Source organism: Telmatherina bonti (assembly GCF_933228915.1).
Source record: "Telmatherina bonti genome assembly, chromosome: 19".
NCBI lineage: Eukaryota > Metazoa > Chordata > Actinopteri > Atheriniformes > Telmatherinidae > Telmatherina > Telmatherina bonti.
Genome location: NC_136617.1, coordinates 26,121,147 through 26,142,356, shown reverse-complemented (window position 1 = coordinate 26,142,356; position 21,210 = coordinate 26,121,147). Strand labels below are relative to the sequence as shown.

Sequence of the window (21,210 nt, the reverse complement as noted above, 5' to 3'; positions counted from 1 at the left end):
TTTTTTTTTAATATTTGTTTCTTTTCTGCTTTTGGTGTATGGTAATACTCGTTGCATATGTTGGAGCTGACGAGGGATTTTCCAGCTTTTTTTTTCCCACATCACTCATACGAGATAGATCACTGACCACCTGTCTCCCCCTTGGTTTGCCTTCCCTCTTCTTCTCCCCCCTTTTTAGCTGTGAAATCTATCTTCTCAGTAAGAGACTCTGAACCCCTCGGTCCCCGCATGACATGGTTCAGTCCAGCTGCGAGATCCGAGCCTCCTCCATGCATTGGGATTTTTCTCAGCTCCGACACCGAGTGAATCTCCCTTTTCTGAGCATCTGAGAACTCAAAGCGCCTGTCAGACCAGAGAAGGAAATAAAAAAAAAAGCCCCTGCCATGACCGCCGCTTCAGATCGGGACAGAGCGACTGGACTTGTAAGGAGAGCGGAATGCGCGTGCAGGAAAAGGGACGGAATAGGGATTTTTGCTCTGATGAAGGCAGGAGTACAGGCGCACTACTGGAGCCGGGTGCTACTTGTATATATGGGGCTGCTGGCCGCCTCAGTAAAGGGTAAGTCCCCCGTCTTTACAGCTGAACACATGCAGAATGCTGTAGGCTTGCCCCACTCTCCACCGCCCACCCTCCCCCGATCCCCTGACTGAATGCAAATCAGCATCAGCTACACGCACGCACGCACTCTCACATCCTAAAGGCGCATTTTGGATCAACCTTGGTGCGATGTCGCCGCTCTACCAGTGAAACTTATTAATAGGTCACTGGTTGGGGGGGGGGGGTATTTTGGTGACCACGAATCCACAATAACTGCATCTGACTCTGTTAATGGACTCCATTAAAAGATTATGCCGGCAGATTTACTAATTAATCCTCATGGACTGAATGAGCTCTGTATATGTGGTAAGACTGTAACCCCCCACCCCCCCCCCCCCCCACCCCCCCACCCCCAATTCCACGAAAAACGAGCTTCTTCGGGTAGAAAACACGGCAGTGCAGCATGAACTGCCCCTCATGAGGAAATCTGTTGAGGTGGTCAAGCAAGAGTCTAATTATTATTCTGTCCAGAGTCCAAGAGATGTGTGTGTGTGTGTGTGTGTGTGTGTGTGTGTGTTTGTGTGTGTGTATGAGGGGGGGCATGATCTTTAAAGCATTTTCCCACTTTTCTCGATTAGACATCACAGTTTAACTTTGGCATGACCTGAGAGTTTCTTTCCCACTCTCTCATTCTGTCTGTTTGTGTAGGATACGTGCCCGCGGGCGCACGAGCGTGCACGGGGGATAGGCCTAATTAACTAACTCTGGGTTTTCAGCCCTTGATTAATTGCAAATGGAATCTTGCAGCCAGAGCTGAGCATTCAACAGATTATCATTCCTATTAATTCACTTTCACCATCCTCGCTGCCCCGGTGTGTTTCTAAAAGGTGAGACTTAACACCCCCTCTCTCTATGCGCCTAGATGCGCATTAGGAAAAGCTCTTTATGTTATTTAGAGCTCAAGTCTTTTTTGGGGGAGATGCCCCCCCCCCTTTTTTTTTTTTAAATATTCCTAGCAAGTCTCTTGGCAAAGGAAGCCAACCATTTCATCACTGTCTTGGCTCCGTAGCACAGTATGGGCACTATTTTTAGCAAAAGCCAAGAATACTGCCACGGCCACAATACGAATTTGACAGTGACTCATGGATCTGTTCGCCCACTCATACCTGTGGATGGGCAGCTCATAGTCCACGAGTGAGTGGGTTAACTGGTGTATTTTCAGCACACTAGGTCGTGTTATTTCATACTGTACAACCGTAGTTTGCATATCTCCCACCATATAACTCCCACTTTTGATTAAACTTGTGTCATCAGCCAACCCATACGGGCTGCCCGTGCGGCATGAGGTTTAAGACACCCTCAGCTTAGTTGCAACGATAGTGACAAATCCCTCTGGGCTTTCATGTGGAGTAAATCTAATTTTCGCGTATATTTGGAGGAGGCTGCTTGTTTTATTCGCGCCTGGGGAGCTCTTTATTGCCCACTCTCCTGCCGTTAGACTCAGCCTCTGGAGCCAATAAAGCAACTGTAACTTATTGCACATGTTTCTGAAGTGCAGGGAGAACCTAACTATGTCTCCAGACCTCTGTAACGACGTTTAGTTAAAGTGGTGTCAGTAAATACAGGTGAGCACAGTGCATCCGGCGGTGAGGTGGTCCGGTGCGTCCCTCGGTGCTGCAGCCACCAGCAGTTGCCCCATCCTCCCATTGAGCGGCACCAGAGGCTCGCACTATGTGCTGAGAAGAGACACGGAGATGGAACACGAGACCCGTGGAATGCAGCATTCCTCAGACCTCATACTTTATCAAAGCCAAGCATCATTTTACCAAAAAAGAAAAACGTACGATTGGAAATATAGTAGCGACTTTGTGATGTTCACGTGCAGGACGTAGGCTGCGTTGTTTTCACGCACTATCACACGCCTTCTTTCTGAATTACAGCCCTTTCCTTCTGTCTTTATTTTAAACAGTCTCATCGAAATCATTCTCAGATTCTGCTTTAATCTAAAGATCCATCCCGGGGGGGGGGGGGGGGGGGGGGGGGGCATTCAGACAAAGACAGGGACCTGTGAAGGGTTTCTGACAGTCTGTGGAAGAAAACACGCGCTTGTCTCCCATCAGAACCAGCTGTCCCAGAGGACTGCTTGCTCGCTCAATAAGCAGTAATCAACCTGATTTCATTAAGACTACCGGGGGGGTGAGGGGGTGTGAAGGGGTACAGGCCCGGAAATGAGAAGGGTCGAGGGGGGCTGTGGAGGTGTGGATGTGGGGAGTATAGACAGCGCATGACGTGTCTGCTGCGTGTTCCTGCTGCCTTTCATCTTCAACTCAACCGGTAGCTATTAGACCGTGCGTCAGCCGCGCGTGAGACACGTCACTCAGTGTGTCCATTTACCGGGAAGATCACGCGCCTCCGTTCTTTCCTCTCAACCAGGTTTTCTTTTAAAGCACCGCGTTGTGCTCATGATGCAACTGTCAGCAACGTTATGAGGACTGGAGGGCTTGATGCCCCTTCCCTTTTCATCTTTTCTCCTTCTTCTTTTTTATTTATTTTTTTATTTTATTTTATTTTATTTTTTTTACCTTACAACATTTTCTTGGATTCACATAGCTAGAAAGCGCCAATGCGTTTGTGTGTGTGCGCGCGCATCATGGCAAAAAAGTTCACTGATGATAGTGAATACAAGTGTACCTCTCCAGGTCAAGATGAAGGGGCATAAACCTTGAGATAAAGCAGTTTTCCAAGGGTCTGTAAATCAGATAAAGGTGCAAAATGACCCACACATGAACAGCTGAGAGGGATGCTCTGAATACAGCCAGACATGATGGCGCCGTCCTGTTATCAGAAAGGGATTTTATTCATTATGTAAAGTACAATTACTCCCTCTACTTTTCATGGCCTTAAAACGGCCTCCTAGACTCCATGCAGGGTGACATTTTCAGCACAACGGACAGCGACAAGCGCAGCAGAATCTGCCCTATGCGTTCAATTATTCCAGCACCACAGACAGCTCCACATCCAGACAGCGCTGATGCTTGCAGGAAGATAACTGGAGTTTGAGGTCATCGTGGAGACAAAACACGAGGTTTAAAGATGATAGTTCCTCAATAACAACACTAAAAAGGATGTTTGTATTGTTTTTTTTTAATATTATTGGCATTTTCTTACACTTTACTACCCAAACCACCTAAAAAAAAAAAAAAAGCTAAAATAATGAGAATGACTGGTAGTTTAGCATCATTGCATTCCCAGTTTTGCTTGCAACTTAAACTTTGATCAACTCCTTGCAAGGGCTTTTTTGCACGGTGCACGTGTGCCTTCAGGAAAGCTCAGCAGGCTCTAGTTTTGTGTGCTTGTGGAAACTGTGCCTGGATTTTCTATCAGCTTGGCAAACAAACAGTCCCATGTGTGCTGCACTTCCACATGACAAACATATAGATATCTCACTTTGCTTTTGTTTCTCACCTGTCTGCCTGCAACTCTCAATCTAAAATCCTCCTCCATCTCCATGCTCTGTTGCATCTTATTTCCCTTCTGCCCGCCGCCGATAAGCAGCGGAAGAGGGAGGGGAGATGCGAAGATGACATGATCTATTGGCTCAAAACTTAGAGATGCTTTGCATCTGAATGAAACATGTACATTTCTTACTTCTCCCTGCTAGAATGAGGAAGGAAGAGCTAAGAAGGGGTGAAGCAGGAGAAAAAAAGAGGCTGTGATGAAGAAGGAGAGGTTAAAGATGATGCAGTTGACTTGGGAGGGTAGGGGGTTGTTCGAAGCAACAGGAAAGATCTACCTGTGAGAGAAAAAAGAGGTAGAGTGATAGGATTGTTAGACACACCACTTGCATGTTTCTGTCCTTTTTGAGGACATATGTTTTTCCCTCCTTCTTTCTTCAATAAATGACCTATTCAACGGGGGTCACGAGCACGTGAGCACTTCCACAGCTCCCGAATGATGTAAACGCTTCATCCTCGTGAGTGCCGTTATTTACCCGCCCACCTGCTGATGTGTCAGCCTGCTCCTCTGTCTGTCTTCTCTGTGTAACCACTTCTTCCATCTTCCCTCCATCCAGTGATCCCACCACCTTCCCGCTCCTCCTTCATCATCCTCCATGGTGATTCATGCTGTCATCTGTCTCCAGATGGCCAGAGCTCTGTCAGCACACTTCGTCACAGCGATCACAGCTACACATTGACTCACACACACACATGCAAACATTAATTAGTGAACATACATGGGCTCCCCTCTGAAAATAATAAATAAATAAAGCACATCCAGCTTTACCATTTGTGTTCAAGTCCTTTTCACGTCAGTTAAGGTATTCATACCTTTGCAAGGCTTCACCTGCAAACCCAGTACTTAAAGTACGACACAGGCCGAGGAAATCTTGGGGAGAAAAATGCTTCAGATATGATTCTTTTACATGTCCCTAAGCATAACAGTAAATTAATAAAACGTGTTTTGGCAGCTTTTCCTTTCCAGGGAATACAAATGGAGCAGTGTTGTTGCGTTCTGGCAGTGCTTCTGCTTTGCATTCACATACTCCAGTGAGCTTTTCTGTTAAATGTCCTCCATTATAGTATTTTAGCAGCTGAGCTCCATTAAACACACTGGTCAGAGAACGGAGGATTTATGGTTAAGTGCCCCGTTCAAGAAACCGATTTTCCTGTCACTTTTTGAACCCAGCAACAAGCAAAACAGGGGGAAGAGTTTGGATTAAAGGCAGCCGACACATGCAGTGTACACAACTGCTGAGGGGCATGATGCCACCGACGTGGGAACGTCCGCCAGCCCCTGTGAGTTTCCCGTGAAGTGAGCAACAGAGCCAGTGCCCTGTCTGTCTAGTACAGACACAAAGCTAAGGCAGGGATTTCTTTAGCTTCTTGATTTACACTGTTCTTATCAGATATCAATGATCCCAGAGATTGAAGATTAGATCCTGGGCAGGAGGTATCTTGTCCTTGTCCTTGTCTTCTTTTTCCTCCCCATATTGCTTTTCTCGTTATTCAAAGTAAAGGCAATCTGTCAGTGATCTTTTTTCTGGGAATGAGGTGGAGTCATCATCTGGGGAGAGATGCTGAGTGTGTGTGTGTGTGTGTGTGTCGGAGTGACTTATACTCCTACATATGCAAAGTCTATTTGGAGATATACATAAGTTTAGATTGTGGGTTTAAAGTAAAGCTTTGTGGCATTTTTCTATTATATAAGTATAAACATTCAGTGATATGTGCTCATTTAGAATTATATACGTTCATTTTTTTCGGGGCGCTGAGAAGAAAAGAGGCCAATCAAATAAACGCAACATCAAAAGTGGTTTTCTTTGTTTAGTTTCTTTTATTCTTTTGCATTAATGTTCTAAAAGTGGTAATCAACAAGAGGCTGTTGTGCTTTGATTAGTTTCATTCTGGGAAAAAAACTCTTGTGGCTTTCAGAACCAACGTTCAGCTGAGAGGAGTGGTACCACTTCCACGTCTGCGCTACTAATCCATGAGTAAATCTATATAAGACCATATATAAGCAGCTGGTTGTCTCGGCTTATCATGAACTCTGAGTGAAACGGCTAGCTGGGCTCTACTAGATAATAAACCTTTCATGCACCATCTAATCTCTCAAACTAGCAGATTACATGTGGCTCGTTTAATCCATACATAAACCAAAGTGTAAAAATGAGATTTGTATGTAGCATCGAAGTGTTTCATGAAAGGAGCATTATTTTCCTGTAGTCTGCTTGTTTCCTGGCAACAGTTCAGTAATAATAAGCCCACTGATCTTCTCATCTAACTCCTCAAGACTGCTGAACAATTGATTAATAGTATGTTGCACTGAAAGTTGTTTGTAGCTAAAGTTTATCAGAGCTGACAAGTTTTAATCTGTCTGTCTAATACGTGTGTGTGTGTGTGTGTATGTGTGTGTGCTGGAGTTAATCACTGTCTGAGTGTCTGGTGTCCAACACAGTTTAACCTAATGTTACTGCACTTGTCTCTTGGCTCATGTTACGTGTTTGGCTGCCACAGAGGAAATAAATTCCTAATGAGGATAAGTGATAGGAAAGTATGTTCAAACATATTGCTGAGTTGAACCACAAAGTAAAAAAGAACCAAATGAATCTTTTGAGCCAGCAGGAAAAGGAATGTGGCGTGAAGCCATCTCTAAAGATGGCATCTACTTTCTAAAAAAGGTCGTCGTCTGTTAGCTTTCATTTGGCATTTTAGGCTACATATGAAACACAATACGTATGAATTGTATTTAAGGAGAAGAATATATTTGTCTTCTGTCTGAATAGTTGTGGAACAGTGATTATTACCAGTGAAGTTGTGGTTTTTTTTGCCAGCATTTATCTGTTTATTTGTCTGTTTTTTTGCATCTTTTATGCAAAAACTACAGGACAGATTTTTCTCTTTTTTTTTTCTGAGAATAGGTCTCGGTCTAACTTAGATTTCATTCAATTTTGGAAGTGATCTGGATCCGCTTCTGGATAAAGGAATATTTTTGATAGATTGCATAGCATAGCATTGCAAGATAGAGTCATTGCCAGTATATATTCATATAACTCCACAATAAATGGACAGGATGCTCAGCCAAAAATATGAAAGAGAAGTTGCAAAACTCTGGATACTACGATTCAGAACTTGAAAAAAATGGGAATCTTTGGAATTTTTATCACAGCAAGAGAACAAATATTAAGCTGTAAGATGCAACAAACACCGTGATAAAGCAAAGACATTGTGGATTTATTAACAGTGCATTCAGGCATTTAATAGTGTTTACATATAACATGAAAGTAGGATTATAACATAAGGTGGAAATCACAGTATAGGTGCAAATGAGGAGCTTGGTGAATATCTGCACTCTCCTCGTTCTTTTATCTTGTTATAGACTAGATTTGTTCAGCTTTAATATATTTGGATATAACATTTTTTTAGTCTTTTCTTCCACCTTTAATACCTTGAAAATAAGCAACCAGACAATTCCTTTAATTTATACACATACATTGTAAATAATAGGTTCCAAATACATTTACACTTACTATCAACTCTCAAGTGAACCCTGTTAATTGTGCCACTTGTCGATTGTTGACATTTAAGCCTTCCTTTAAGGATCTGAATTGAAAGGTCAAAGTTCACCACAGTTTGAGGCAGGTCAAATTGATCCTCTGCTCATTCGTCTCTTTGTAATAGATGGAATTGTCCTGTTGAGACACACATGACCTGACCTTTGGATCAGTGCTTCCTCTCCGGTTTAATGCACGCTTCTCAAATGGGAACACATGTCCACAAATGCCGTCTGCGCAATACTTAATCAGACAACAACCAACACTTCTGCATTGGAAATAAAGACATCATGCTTAAATGCACAATGTCACTCCCTGTAGATGCAACCGATCGGTGTGGATTTCTTCAATTTCTGGCGGAATCTAGGTGCAAACACACAGGAGATCACATGTAGCTTTTCGGCCCTGGGGTCTATTGTACAAGCTGGCCTGCTGCATGTGAGGAGAATGAAAATGAGGCGATAATTGACTTTCACTGTTTCACACATCAGTGTCACACATAATTGTACTTACAAGTATCAAGGAGACTGGAGGAGAAAACATAAATTATTTCAGACATCTGTGTGTGTGTGTGTGTGTGTGTGTGTGTGTGTGTGTGTGTGTGTGTGTGTGTGTGTGTGTGTGTGTGCATGTGTGTGTGTGTGTGTGCTACATGCACACTTATTTGGGGGGTGTGCCTTAGTAAATAGTTAAAGTCACACATAAAGCAGGCTTAAGTAATGATAAATAATTGAGGAAAGGGGTTTGCCTCTGGCCTTGACCTGTTGTGCTGTTGTCATGGCAACACCATGCTGCTTCTAAATGAGCCTTCTTTTCTTTTTACTCATCTTTGTCTCATCAGGGGACAAACTAGTGCACACACAAACAAAAACATACCTATAATCACTTACATGCATTTCTGCAGGCAATCTTCTTCACTGTGTTTTGTGTGTATCGTAGCATGTTGTGGACATGGGTTATTCTATATTGATTCATTTGGAATCAGTGTGCTGGTAATTGAGGGTTTCTGTTGTTTACAGCAATACAAACCTAAAACACTGCATTGAAAGACATTAATTGTCCCTTAAGGGTAAATCTATATTTGTGTTCAAACTGGGTAGAAGTCTTGTGTGGTTTAAGGATATTTTTTGGGTGGGTGGTTGTATTGCAGGTCCTGCTAGCTGGCATGATGGCACTGCTGGTTAAATATGACCCAGCTGGAAGGGGCTGTCTTGCTCCCCTCCTTTCCCCTCCTCTCTGTCCACGAGAACACATGCTTCATTGTGCTGTTCTTTTTTTTTTTTTTTTTTTTTGCCAGCCCTGATAACAGGCAGGAATGTGTGCATGCAGCCATGCAAATGTGCATGGCTGCATGCCACCTCTGTGTTTTAGCACCCATCTTCTTTCTTCGGATGCCTTAATCTTTAGGTTTAAAGCTTTGCACGTGGGTGCTGTTCGTTTTCTTACCCCACACATTTCACCCTCCAACCATGTTGCCTTGGAGATCTGTTTTTTGAGTTTGTGTGCATATGTGTGTATTAACTATGTGTTGCCATAGGCGTCAACAGATCCTTGGAAGAAATGCCAGAGCCTGTGGATGTCACAACTGGGACAACGGTGCTGTCAGCACAGTAGAGTAGGCCTATAGACATGCAATTCCTTGTTTACAGTGAAGTCTGTGTTTGTTAATTTATTTGTATATACTGTATGTTTGCTTGAGTCAGCTCCATGTGTATATACAGAAGTCTCTACTATATGTTGCTCTGTACTTAATAACACAGCAGGAAGATATGTCAAGCTTTCAGTTGCATCTGTTTAAAAAGTAACAAGACTTTTATGAAAGAAAAAACTTTCCCAAATCAGCCCAGTGTGAGGAACTTGTGAAAGTGGGGTGGGCACGGAGGGACCAAGGCTATCACCAGTTCCTTCTGCTGCATCTGGCTTGGTGTCGTCATGGGCAGTACATTAGCTTAATGCACAAAGGTGAGCTGGATGGCTAAGCTCGCCCATTTCCCTTTTTAATGGCAGCCATCTCGAGGTTAATTTGGTTATGATGCAGTCAAGATGTGCGTATGCGCTGACACTTCAAGAGACAAATAGTCGCGCTGAGAGGATCTATGGGGCGGAAGGCTTTATCTTCCCAGCAGGAAGGCAGTTACTGGCATAGAGGCACACAAATACACACAAAAAAACCCAAACATTTAGTTGTTTGAAGTTTACTCATGGGGTAGGTTGTATGTGATAGAGGATTGCTTTGTTGTTGCTCAATAAACCCGAAGGGACACACTTATTAGGTTGGAAATTATTCCACATCTGCTCCAAAGGGAGGATTTAAAAAAAAAAAAAAACTTCCCCCCAGGACCACATATGTGAAATATTTATGTTGTTTTTTTTCTTGAAATTAAAAGAAGAGCTTAACACAGTGTTTAAATGGTTTACTGCATCGCCTTGTTCACAGATACATTTCTTAAGTTATGGCAGTGGTTTCCAAACTTTTTCTGCAGGGCCCCCTTTCCATTGACAACAATAATGTTGTCAATGAAAAAGTCTCATGAAACAAAGAAACATTCTAAGAAAAAGAAATTTGTCTTTAGTGTTCATGGCTGTATTGCAGGTAACTATAATTAAAACCGTGTCAGTATTATTATTCATTCTTCTGCTTTAGTGTGAAAAATTTTAAACAAGGAATCTCTGCAAACTACTTTAGGTGAGTGGAGTTTTCTATGAGACGATGCTGCTTTAGTAAAACAACTTTACTAGATGTGATAGTTGGATAGTTTATTTCTTAAGTAACCTGCAGGCTTTCTTTGTGTTTAGGATGAAAAGTCCCCAAGTGGTGTTGTAACTTGTTTGGCTTCATACTTTATTATATTAGATCATATTTTGGTACATGCAAAAGTCTGCGTTCTCATTACTACCCACCATTAATTATTACTATTACTGCTCAAGCAGGGACAGATATGCTCCATCACAGTTTGTTCTTTTTTTTTTTGTTATTACTTGAAATCTCTCTTGTTGATTTATCATAATTTCCTATGAGTACTTTTACAAATTTGTCTAGTGCCAAAACTCCTAAGTTTTATTTAGCCTTGCTCCCCCCCCCCCCCCGTGATAACTCTGGGACACCCTAGGGGGACTCGCCCCCCTGTTTGGGAAGCGCTGAGTTATGGCAACAACTGCAGCAAAAGCAGCTTTCTGTTTTGCTGATTTGCAATTTTAATATTTTCTTTATTGTTTTGCTTGGTGACAACATCTCACATTTCAGGTCAAAAACCTGAAATGCCAGCATCAGACACCGGGTTTCATCCTCTTCCCTTGTAGTGCTGCTGCACAGAATAAGAGGCGAGCCACTTCTGTTGCCGACTGCATGAGCAAGATGGTCTCTGCTTCTCTGCCTTTTGTCCAAAGGCGAACTTGAATCATAGATGAGCCGACGAGGCAGAGACGAGGGGGGATAAAGAGACAGGGAGGAGAAGAAAAAAAAAAAAGGTGGAGTCCAGAGAAGAGATTTTCCCTGCTGTATTGCTTGTATTGTTTGAGTCTTTATGGTATTATAAGAATGTGATGTTGGGATTATGTGTGCCGTGATTAAAAGTCTCTGTAGCTGATGTATTCACATCTCACCCAAAGCTTCACACACGTATTTCAAACAATAAAACCCTCCAGGGGTATAAGGATTACACTTAAACATGTGTAGATAGCCGATCCCCCCATGTTCACACATGTGTGCACCATTGTTATGCAGACATAAATAGAAGATACACACATATTCCCTCACACTTCCTGCTAAATAGACCTGGAGGTTTTGCTAACAGTGCAGATTAAGCACTATCTTGCAGTGAATGTCACACCTGCTGTCTTTGACCTCAGCAAAAAAGGTTAAAAAAAAAAAAAAAAAAAAAAAAAAAACTCCCTTCCATATATAGTGTTCCATCTATGTTGCTGTTGTTGAGCTGATATACTGTCACATTTTTTTTTCTGTCCCTCCTTTCCTCGCTGCTTGCCCCTCATCTTGCTTTTGCTTCTCTTATTACAAGTATCACATCGTCCAAATGTATTTTCTCACACGTCTATGCTTTCATTCAGCCCACTCTGTGTCTGTCTGCCCCTTTCACCCTCAACGCCATCCGTCCCGCTCTCCTTGGGCCCTCTTCCTGTCTCCTTCCTCCACTCTGAGAGGCTGCTGTCCTGCCTCAGTGCAGCACAGTGACCATCAATTTATCAAACTGTCACACCGCACTACTGCAGCTCTGTATGCCCGCCGCTACACAACTACCCCACCAAAAACAAACAATAAGCCGCCACACACAACCACCGATGCACATGTCCACACACACACACAGGTAAAAATCTGGCGTGCTGCCCCTGCAAGGTCACACTTCTCCCTGAACACTCATTTGGCAGCGTCCACAGTGGAGATGGTTAGTGCCAAGCTGATGCTGCCAGTGGCACAGTGGTCTAAGCACCGGACAGCAAATCTGTTGAACATCCACAGACATCCAGCACAGTTAACATTCCAGTTGGAGCCAATGTAAAGAGTTCTCCAGCAACATGCTGGGGGATGAAACACGCTAACCACTAAAACAAGATGGCAATTTTCTTAATGGCTGAATCGGCATTTTATGCCATTAGTCCATATTCATAATGGTACACCTGAACTTAACAACAAGCTGAGAAAACATGACCTTCTACTTTGCCGGTGGTCGAGCTGGGCTAAAAAACAGCATGGCCAGCAGTCTGTTTATGGGGGGGCTTTATGGTTTGTCAGTGGGGTCAACTGCTGGATGGGCTCTTCCCCGCAGATTTACACTGAGGAGCTTCAGAGTAGGTCACCAGCTCCCAGCAGCTAATTTCATAATGCACCCAAGGCGAGGCTTAAATAATTCAACCGAGCCGCGAGTGAAGGATCTACTTAATCAAAGGCTCTGGGCTTTCAAAGAACAGAGAGAGTTACAGAGCCTTGGTTAACCTCACTCGCATCTTATGGCAACAGACTGTTTTTTTGTGCAGTTCTGCATAGATTAAAAATAGTATGACGGCTCGATGCAGCAAAAACATGAGACAAGGACTGCTGCTATTGCTCAATGATTTGAAAATCAAACTGAGTTGTAAATAGTTCCCCAATGAACGCGTGAACACATTTTCATTTTAAGTCAATTCTTCGCATCTGTTTCTTAGCAAGGGTGAAAGCGTTCGTGACTGCAGATGAGGAAAAAAAAACAAAAAACAACCTCCTTGTTTGACTGATTGATTGCTCTCTTTTAGTCTTTTGTCTCACATAATATTGCACCCATTAAATAAGCCGCCTTGGATCATGTCTGGTTGATCAACTACACATCCACATGTACATTCATTTCAGTGCTGCCAAAGAGTCCCCAAGAGGGTAATGTACTTCATCTGGGTCATGCTAACATTTCAATCCCATCTGAAAACTGATTATTAACTGCTGTTTTGACCTCCCTGCTATTGTTTTGTGGATACACTCATCCTAACTCTTTACCCATGTACAAGAGCTTCGTAGACCACCCTGACCCCCATCAGGCTCCGCCATCAGACCGCCGTATGGGACATTGATTGGCATTTGTCTGACAGAGGCCTCATAATGAAGGAGATGATGAGGGGATTATTGACTGGCTGCGTTTATGGAAATCAGGTGGGAGAGGTGGATGTGGGGTTTTACCTGGATATTAGTATTGACCTGATGGAAATTGGGTGGGTGTATGTTCTCCTGCTGAGTCAATTCCAATTCTTTCATGAGAAAAAAAAAAAAAAAATCAGACGGAGATAACTTTTACTTTGAATTTTTTTTCTTGTTCTTTTTTCTTTATTACTGAGACATATGAACTGAGAATAGATGCAAAGGGGAAGGAAAGGAGTATCCACTTACTGTACATATTTTTAGACCTTCTGTGGGGTATTTTGGTCATGTTCACTCCCTCTTTTTACACAGATTCACATCCCCAAGATTTCCAACAATGCATCATTCCACATGTGAAGTGGAATGATGCATACAGTGTGAATATATTCCAGTTGTCAGGGTTCAAGTGCTCATCATTAGCATCTTTTGAAGGAGGTCAAGCACATATGAAGTGCTGGAAAGTGACAGCTGAGAGGCTGCTGCCTGCTTTTTGCTGAGACAGGCCCCTGGGAGTCAACAGCGGCGTGATGGATATACTTTGACTTGAGATGTTATTATCCTGCTGCTGCTGCTGCTGATGCCATTCTAACAATCAAAACCTCATGAAACTATTTCCACTTTTCACCTTCCCTCTCCCCAGCAGCGGGTTGTGATCACTATGTTGCTGCTCCAACCTGCAACGCTAAGCAAATATCGGCTATGTCTGCGTGTGTGTTTTCGTGTTCATCACATTATGTTTTCCAGCCACAGTTGAGGATTCATAAAAAAGCCAAATGTGGCGCCCATGAAATCATAAAGCTTCAATTAAAGCTGTGGAAACAAATGCAGCACTCACTCATCTTGCTAACCAGGGATTATCCACGTTCATGTTTGCTTTTTTATCCCTTTTTTCTTGCTGTTTTTAACTGTTATCTTGTCTTTATGCTTTGCACCATTTAACCTAAAAACCACACAGGTTTCCAAGACATGGGAGTTTCTCAGAGTGAAGGTTTGGGTGGGTTTTTGAGCTTTGAGATGATCCAACTGACTCCACAAAGTAGAACAGAATCTGTAAAACAATAGTTTGTTCACTCAAGCCTCCTACTCTTTTTTTATAAGCTTTTTTTCTTTTTTTTAGACCCTTGGGTAGTTGCTATACCTCATTTCTGTGCACCGATTCATCACAGAAATTTGCACAGTTGGGCCAATGGATATAAATGAACAAAACTAAAAAAAAAAATCAGATCACAGCAAGTGTTGTTTGCGTTGGTAACTAATGCGAGTTATGTAGGTAACAGATGTCCTCCAATTATATTCTCCTAATTAGATTTTAATCAGGCTACATTATGATTCTGGTTTGTGGCTGCAGCAAACAAAAGCAAAACACATAATTTGTATAAATGGCATGCATAAAGGTCTTTGCAGGCTTTCAAGGACTTGCATGAGCACATCGCACTCCTGCTTTCAGTCTCACATAATTAAGTTGTCTGCTCTTGTCACCTGTCAGTGACGGACTGACAACTGAATGCTCACAATTTGCTATTTGAGAGATTAAAACTAAATCTCACATCAGCCCATTTTGCTTGGAGGAGATAAACAAAATATGAGATCTAATCTTCACGCCATCAATTACAGAATGATATCTGTGGAAGCGTATTCATTTGTGCATTAGCATTTAAAGCAGGCAAGACGTGGGGAGCTGCACAAAATGCCGTTTGCGCAATCGCACGTCGTTCCTCACTTCATTTAAATCCTGACATTGATTCAAAGTGTCGTCCGTGTTGGATCAGTTGAACACAGGCTCATTTAGCTTTGGGACTGAAAACACAATGACACATGGCTCACACTTCGCACATCCACCCCGAGCCCAGACTGCTAGACAGCAACAGACACAATTAAAATCTTAGAGTGAAGGCTAGTTAAGCTGCTGGAGACGAAAAAAAAAATCCAAGATGAGCTCATTTAATGACGTACTCAAGCGTTCCTCTTTATTTTGCCTGCTGTACCTCCCATCCTCATGTCTCCTCCTCTTCAGCTATGTCGTGTATAAACATGGGAACTTTTTACTAACGCGATGGAACATCTCATGAGTGAACGTGTGTGTGATGATGGAGAACGTTAAGGTGGGGAAAGCTGGGAGAAGGTGAACCATTTAGCATTACAATATTAATGACTTACGCTGCATGCTGTTGGTGATAATGGATGTTGCAGTGCTTAGTGGAGGCAGCTCAACTCTGGGTGTGCATTTAAGTGTGTGTGTGTGAATTTGTAATATCCTTTCTTGGATGTAGAGGAAAGAATCTTTTCTCTTGTAGCTGTGGACATGCCCCTCAGCCTTTTAATAACTGTTTTCATTTTCTCTTCACAGCTCAGAACTGCAGCTACACACTTCACAGTCCCAATGGGACAATAGAGAGTCCAGGATACCCTTACGGTTATCCCAACTATGCCAACTGTACTTGGGTCATTGTGGCAGCTGAGCACAACCGGATACAGCTGGTGTTTCAAGGCTTCGCCCTGGAGGAGGATTTTGACATCTTGTCTGTATATGATGGGCCACCAAGCCCTGGGAACCTGCGGACAAGGTAAAAAATCTTTGAAATTCTGTTATGTGTGTCGGTGTTTCATTGCATGTTTGAAGGTTGCTTTGTGTTTAGGTTAATGAATGAAGTAACTCAGGGGTTAAAGGTATCAAAGAAGAGGGTTGGGAAACAGTCAAACATGTCACTGATGCATCCAATAGTATTGGCAAATTTGTGATAATTTAAGCCAGGCAAAGTCATGTGGACATGATGACAGTATCCATGGTGATTCACTAGGAAAGGACCTCGAAGCTACACACAATGTGAAACAAAACTCACTTGGGCTCAATTAAACATTTTGCAGTCAAATGTTCTCATCTTTCCTCCCACCATCCAAAGACATGCATGTTAGGTTAATAGATCACTTTAAATTCTGCCGAGAAATGAATGTGAGCATAAATGGCTGTTTGTCTCTGTGTGTTGGCCCTGCGATAGACCGGCGGCCTGTCCAGGGTGTACCCTGCCTCTTGCCTGACGATTGCTGGGTTAGGCGCCAGCTTCCCCGTGATGCTGAATTGGACTAAGCGGTTAAGAAAATGAATAAATGAATGTTTTAATACTGTCTTAGAGGCATCACCGAACAGGCGATAGAAAAGGCTGCATTGTGTTTACTGTGTCGTTTCATAAGAAAAAGCTCCCACACTCACACACCATTCAAGTCATTTTTATGTATAGCCACACAAGTCTGAGAGGAAAGTGGAAAAGTAAAATATTCCTGTTGCAGATTATTTTTACTGTTGGATTGTAATAGTACCTCGCTCCATGCTACTGGTAACATCTTTATGAACATGCCGTTAAACATATTGGATATATATTTGTTTTGTGACAGCTAAAGCAGAATACACTTTACACTGAGCAGTATAGGTATCTTTTTATATTCCACCTTTAAAATTAGGTCATTTTTTTTCCATTTGCTTCCATGCATGAAAGTTTAGTTTTAGTTTGTTTTTATTGTTGTTGTTGGTTTTTTGTAGTCCAGAGATAATTATGTATTTTATAGTAAGGCTGTTTTCTATCTTGACATATTTCATGTTGCCAATTGTAAAAGAAAACAAAGAAAAAAATAAAAAAAAATACTGTAAAAGTATAAGATAAGAAGCCACTTTGATTCTTTGCTAAAAGGCTGCCTGGAACATAGACACCAGTTGGGTGGAAAATATTTGACGATTTAATGATCTGTCTGGGTTTGTAAAGAACATATTAAGAACAGACATATTTCAAAATATGTGTGTTGTTTAATGATATGTGGAACATTACTGATTAAATAAAGTCAGTCTTTACACCACACGTAAAATTGATTTAGCTCTGATTTAAAGAAAATAAATTAATATTTCTTTATCTGCTGTTAAAATGACTTGTGTATTTTATAACTCCATATAACTGTCTTCCTCTGTTTTGAAAATTAACTTCATGGCTTTAAGACACCATTTGTGAAGAAATACCACAATTTTTCTGGTTCGTGTTGACAACTGACTTTTGAGGTTCAAAGCTAACTTCAGAATCTAAATGCAAACCAGACTGGCTCAAATTTCGATCCAGTACTCTGCACTGGTGCTCTGTATAGAATGGGCCAAAAAAGAGAAACTGCAATTTGAAACGTAGATGGTAAATGTAGTTGGGAAAAAAAAATGATGGTAGGGAAAACGGTTCCAAAAATCTAAAATGTAATGTTTTGCAAAGCCAGTTTAGAAAGATACAAGTATGAATGATTTATACTATTAATACAAGCTAATGTAACACGAAGCAACCAAATGCTCAGGCTGCTGAAGGTAATTAAGTCAATGTACAACTTTTTATGTATTTCAGTATGTGTGATGACTAAATGTAAAAAAAAAACTTTTTTTTAAAAAACATAGTTATGCAGGTTCTTCAGGATAAAACACAGAAAACTTATTTATTGATGCTGTTTTCTTGCGTACTTTGGGACCCTACTACTTGCAGTCTCTTACTTATGCACTCACAGCATGAAGTGACAGTTTCTCTATTTGATTAGCTGTAGCTTCACCAACTTTGCTCTAATTCCTGTCACACACTGCTTTGAACTTAGCCTAACAAAGCACATAAGCCCCTTTGAGACAAATGAACAAAATTCCAGCACATTTTGTCATCTACACAGTTTTAACTCAGCGTCAGCTTCTCTGTTTCTCCCTACTGATATCCCTCACACCTCTTCTGCCTCCTCCCTTCACTGAGTCTTTCATTTTGTGCCAGCAGTGCCTCCAATGCATTTCCCCATAGAAAGTAAATGAAAGACAGAGGAAAAGTATAGCTTGCTGTTGTGCTGTTCTCCTCATCCTTTCTGCTGTTTGGACTCCTGGGCCTTGTTGTATGCTCCAGTGGGGGGAAAAAAGGGAGAAAAGTCAGCCCGCTCTGAGTTTGGACTTAAATGAGAGAAGGGGAAAAAACATGATGAATGAAGTTAGAAGAAGAAAGAACAGGGATCTGGGGGAAGGAAAAGAGACAGGAATGAAAGATGGTGAAATAGAAGAGAACACTGATACTCTTAAGATTTTGCTCTGCCGTCTTTGACCGTTTTCTGGCATGAAAGAGTCATTTTGTGAAGGCAAGACTTTAAATTTTTATTTCTAGCGAGCTCAGACTTGCTGGGAATCAGATAGAAGAAGCTTTCGCCAGTCAGCAGCAGTCTGACACAACAGGCTCATATATGTATTCACCGACGAAAACCCCAAATCACACCTCAAACGCACACACAGATGCGCATCTGATCATTCATTCCTCCCTTTGCTCTCATCTCCCTCCTGTGTCAGAAGTAATTCCCCCCCCCATCTTTCTTGCTCCTCTTCCTCCTATTTGTTTCTCACACCTTTCATTTCATTTTCACCTTTGTTTTTAATATCTCATCTCCTTTTTTGGGTTCTCCTATTTGAGCCTTGCATGATTTAAAAAAAAAAAAAAAATATATATATATATATATATATATTATTACTATTATGATAATCATTATTATTTTAAGTCCACCACATGATATCTTGAAAGCTTCAAAATATTCTTTTTAACCCTTTCTTGCATGAAGAAAGAAAAAAATAAACTCAGCTTTTTAAAAAAAAAAATACATTGTTTTAACTCAACAGACATATGCAATGATACTTCTTGTTTATTAGTGATATTTTAAATTTATGATTCATCTAAATGTATTCTAGAAATATTAATACAATAATATATAATCATGATTATACTACGTAAATTAATACAATATAGCTGTATCATTTTCTTTTCCTATGTATCGTAAAGGCAAACATGCGTAATTACATAATGTCCAATAATATCATATATTTATTAATTCTCCAGTGAGAATTAAGAAACATATTGGATAACTCATTAACATCCAATGAAGTGGTTTATTTACAAAAATACCATCCTTATTCATGAATATTCAAGGCAAACAGATAGGTGTCCACTATATGGCCACTATGCATCAAAGGGTTAATCTGAAGTAGTCATCAAAAATCCACAAAATACCTCACTTTGTCTCCAGGTGAAAACCTCTTATTTCTTCTTAAACTTGTTTACATCATCTTTTCAGTGGAGCTGCAGCAAAGGAAGGCAACTGCTATCAGGATCATTCTAGTTAATGGACTGGCTACATATCTGTGTGTGGACATGTGTGTGCACCCTGTGTGTGCATGCAAGTGACATTTTTTTTAATTCCACCCAATGCTTAAGAAAATCATATGAGTCAGTCTGTAACACAACTTCATTAAAACCGCTGATCAGAACTGATACCTGAGAGACAGACAGAAAATTCAATAATAAAAAAAGGAGCAAGGGATTAATACTCTATGATGGAAGACACAGACTGCGGATGTTTGATAGCTGATAATTATACAGAGCATCTGTCTCCAGAGATGACGCGATGATTCAGGATGTTAAATGCATGTTGGGCCCTCCGACTTCACACATGGAAAAGATCAAGTGCAGCTTGATAACTTTGGAAAACTGTAAAAAAAAAAAAAAAAAGATAAGAGAAGAAAAATAACAAAATTTTGTAAACTTTTTTTTAAAAATTCTAATACTGGAATAGGCAAACACTTTTTAATAATCGAGATGTTATGCTTTAAAACATGAAAAGACTACAAATCTCATTTAATATTTGTGCCTCTGATGATACGGAGAGTTAATAGAATGCAAATACTTTGTACTTGGTACTGTGGGCATAGTTCTGTGTAAATGAGCTTTATTCCTCCTGCCTATGGTCATTACTCTCAGGGAAAGAGGAAAGTTATTTGCTAAGCCCTTGATTTACACAATTTACAAGTCATCAAGTCAAAACAACCAAACAGGTCCTGATTTGGAGTTTTTACGAGGCAGTGTCTTATGGCAAGCTGAAGCTGAAATCTTTCACTTCTGCCTCAGGCGTTTGCATGCGCTGGGTCTGCATAACATGATCCATATTGCTTCGTGGGGTTGCAAACCAGGGTGAAATTGAATGCACCATGGAGTGTGTTGCTTCAGGACATTCTGCAAGTGAATAAGTGTTAACAACAGTCGATGCAGAAGTGACGTGGTGTAAATACCCACGAAATAGCTCTTGCTTGAATAGCTAAGGAATGTTTTTTTTTCTGACTTGTTCAGTTGGTGAAAACTTTGTACAGCTAATGTTACCTTCCGTAAGATCTTTTAGCTTTAGTTTACCAATCAGAAATGCTTATCTCTAAAACTCTAATCCAGGGTTGTGAGTTTGAAACCTGGGTGAAACGAACTCTTTACTCTTCTTTTTTTTCTCAAAAAGAAGCTACTCAAATATTCCTTTTAAAATGCCGAAGTTTTTAAATGCACACCATTCATAAGATCAAATAGAGGTAGGTGCTTTTGCAAACTATAGAGGTCATGTTTATTTTACATTACAGGCCTGTGTTGCTTTCGTGAACACATGGCCAATGGGCTGTTGTTCCCTTTAGGTTGTAAGTGTCTCATTCAGGTTGGGTTGAAAGTCAGTCCTTGAGGCCGATGTCCTGCAGGTTTTTTGATGTATCCCCGTTTCAACACACATGGCTTCCATTAAATGGATCCAACAGCCAATTAACACTCTGGGGACACCGGCATCGTTGGCGATGCCAGGGACCATGTTGTGTTTAATCGAGCATAGCTGTCGAACCATAAAAGATAGAAACTTATTTTGTTTCCCCCTCTTAATCGGGAGACTCCGGGCTTTCTGACGGTAGTACCGGCATCACCGTAGCCCATTCATAAATGATACAGTGTTGTGACAAAATAGGTGTTCCAATCAGAGCCTTTGTCTTTGGCACATGACACGTGTTTGTCCAATCAGAGCTGATGATGCCTCAGGAAACGCCTCCAAACAGTGTCAATCACTATGCATCGGTGTCGTTAGCAGTCGGATAGCTGCCTTCTGTATTTACAAGGCCGATAAATTATGAAAACAACAGCTTTTGCGCACGCATACCATGCGTAATTGCTAAACA

At 41.3% G+C, this 21,210-nt stretch overlaps 1 protein-coding gene across 1 annotated transcript in view; it reads left to right on the top strand.

Annotated features, from left to right (window-relative positions):
- Positions 1-383: 383 nt before the first annotated feature.
- Positions 384-21,210, top strand: part of csmd2 (CUB and Sushi multiple domains 2) — a gene marked incomplete at both ends in the record, with an annotated part of 242,218 nt that continues 221,391 nt past the window's right edge. Inside the window, 2 exons of the mRNA XM_079259047.1 lie at positions 384-558; positions 15,553-15,769. Of these exons, the coding sequence (XP_079115173.1) occupies positions 384-558; positions 15,553-15,769 (392 nt within the window). The remainder of the gene's footprint in view (positions 559-15,552; positions 15,770-21,210) is intronic.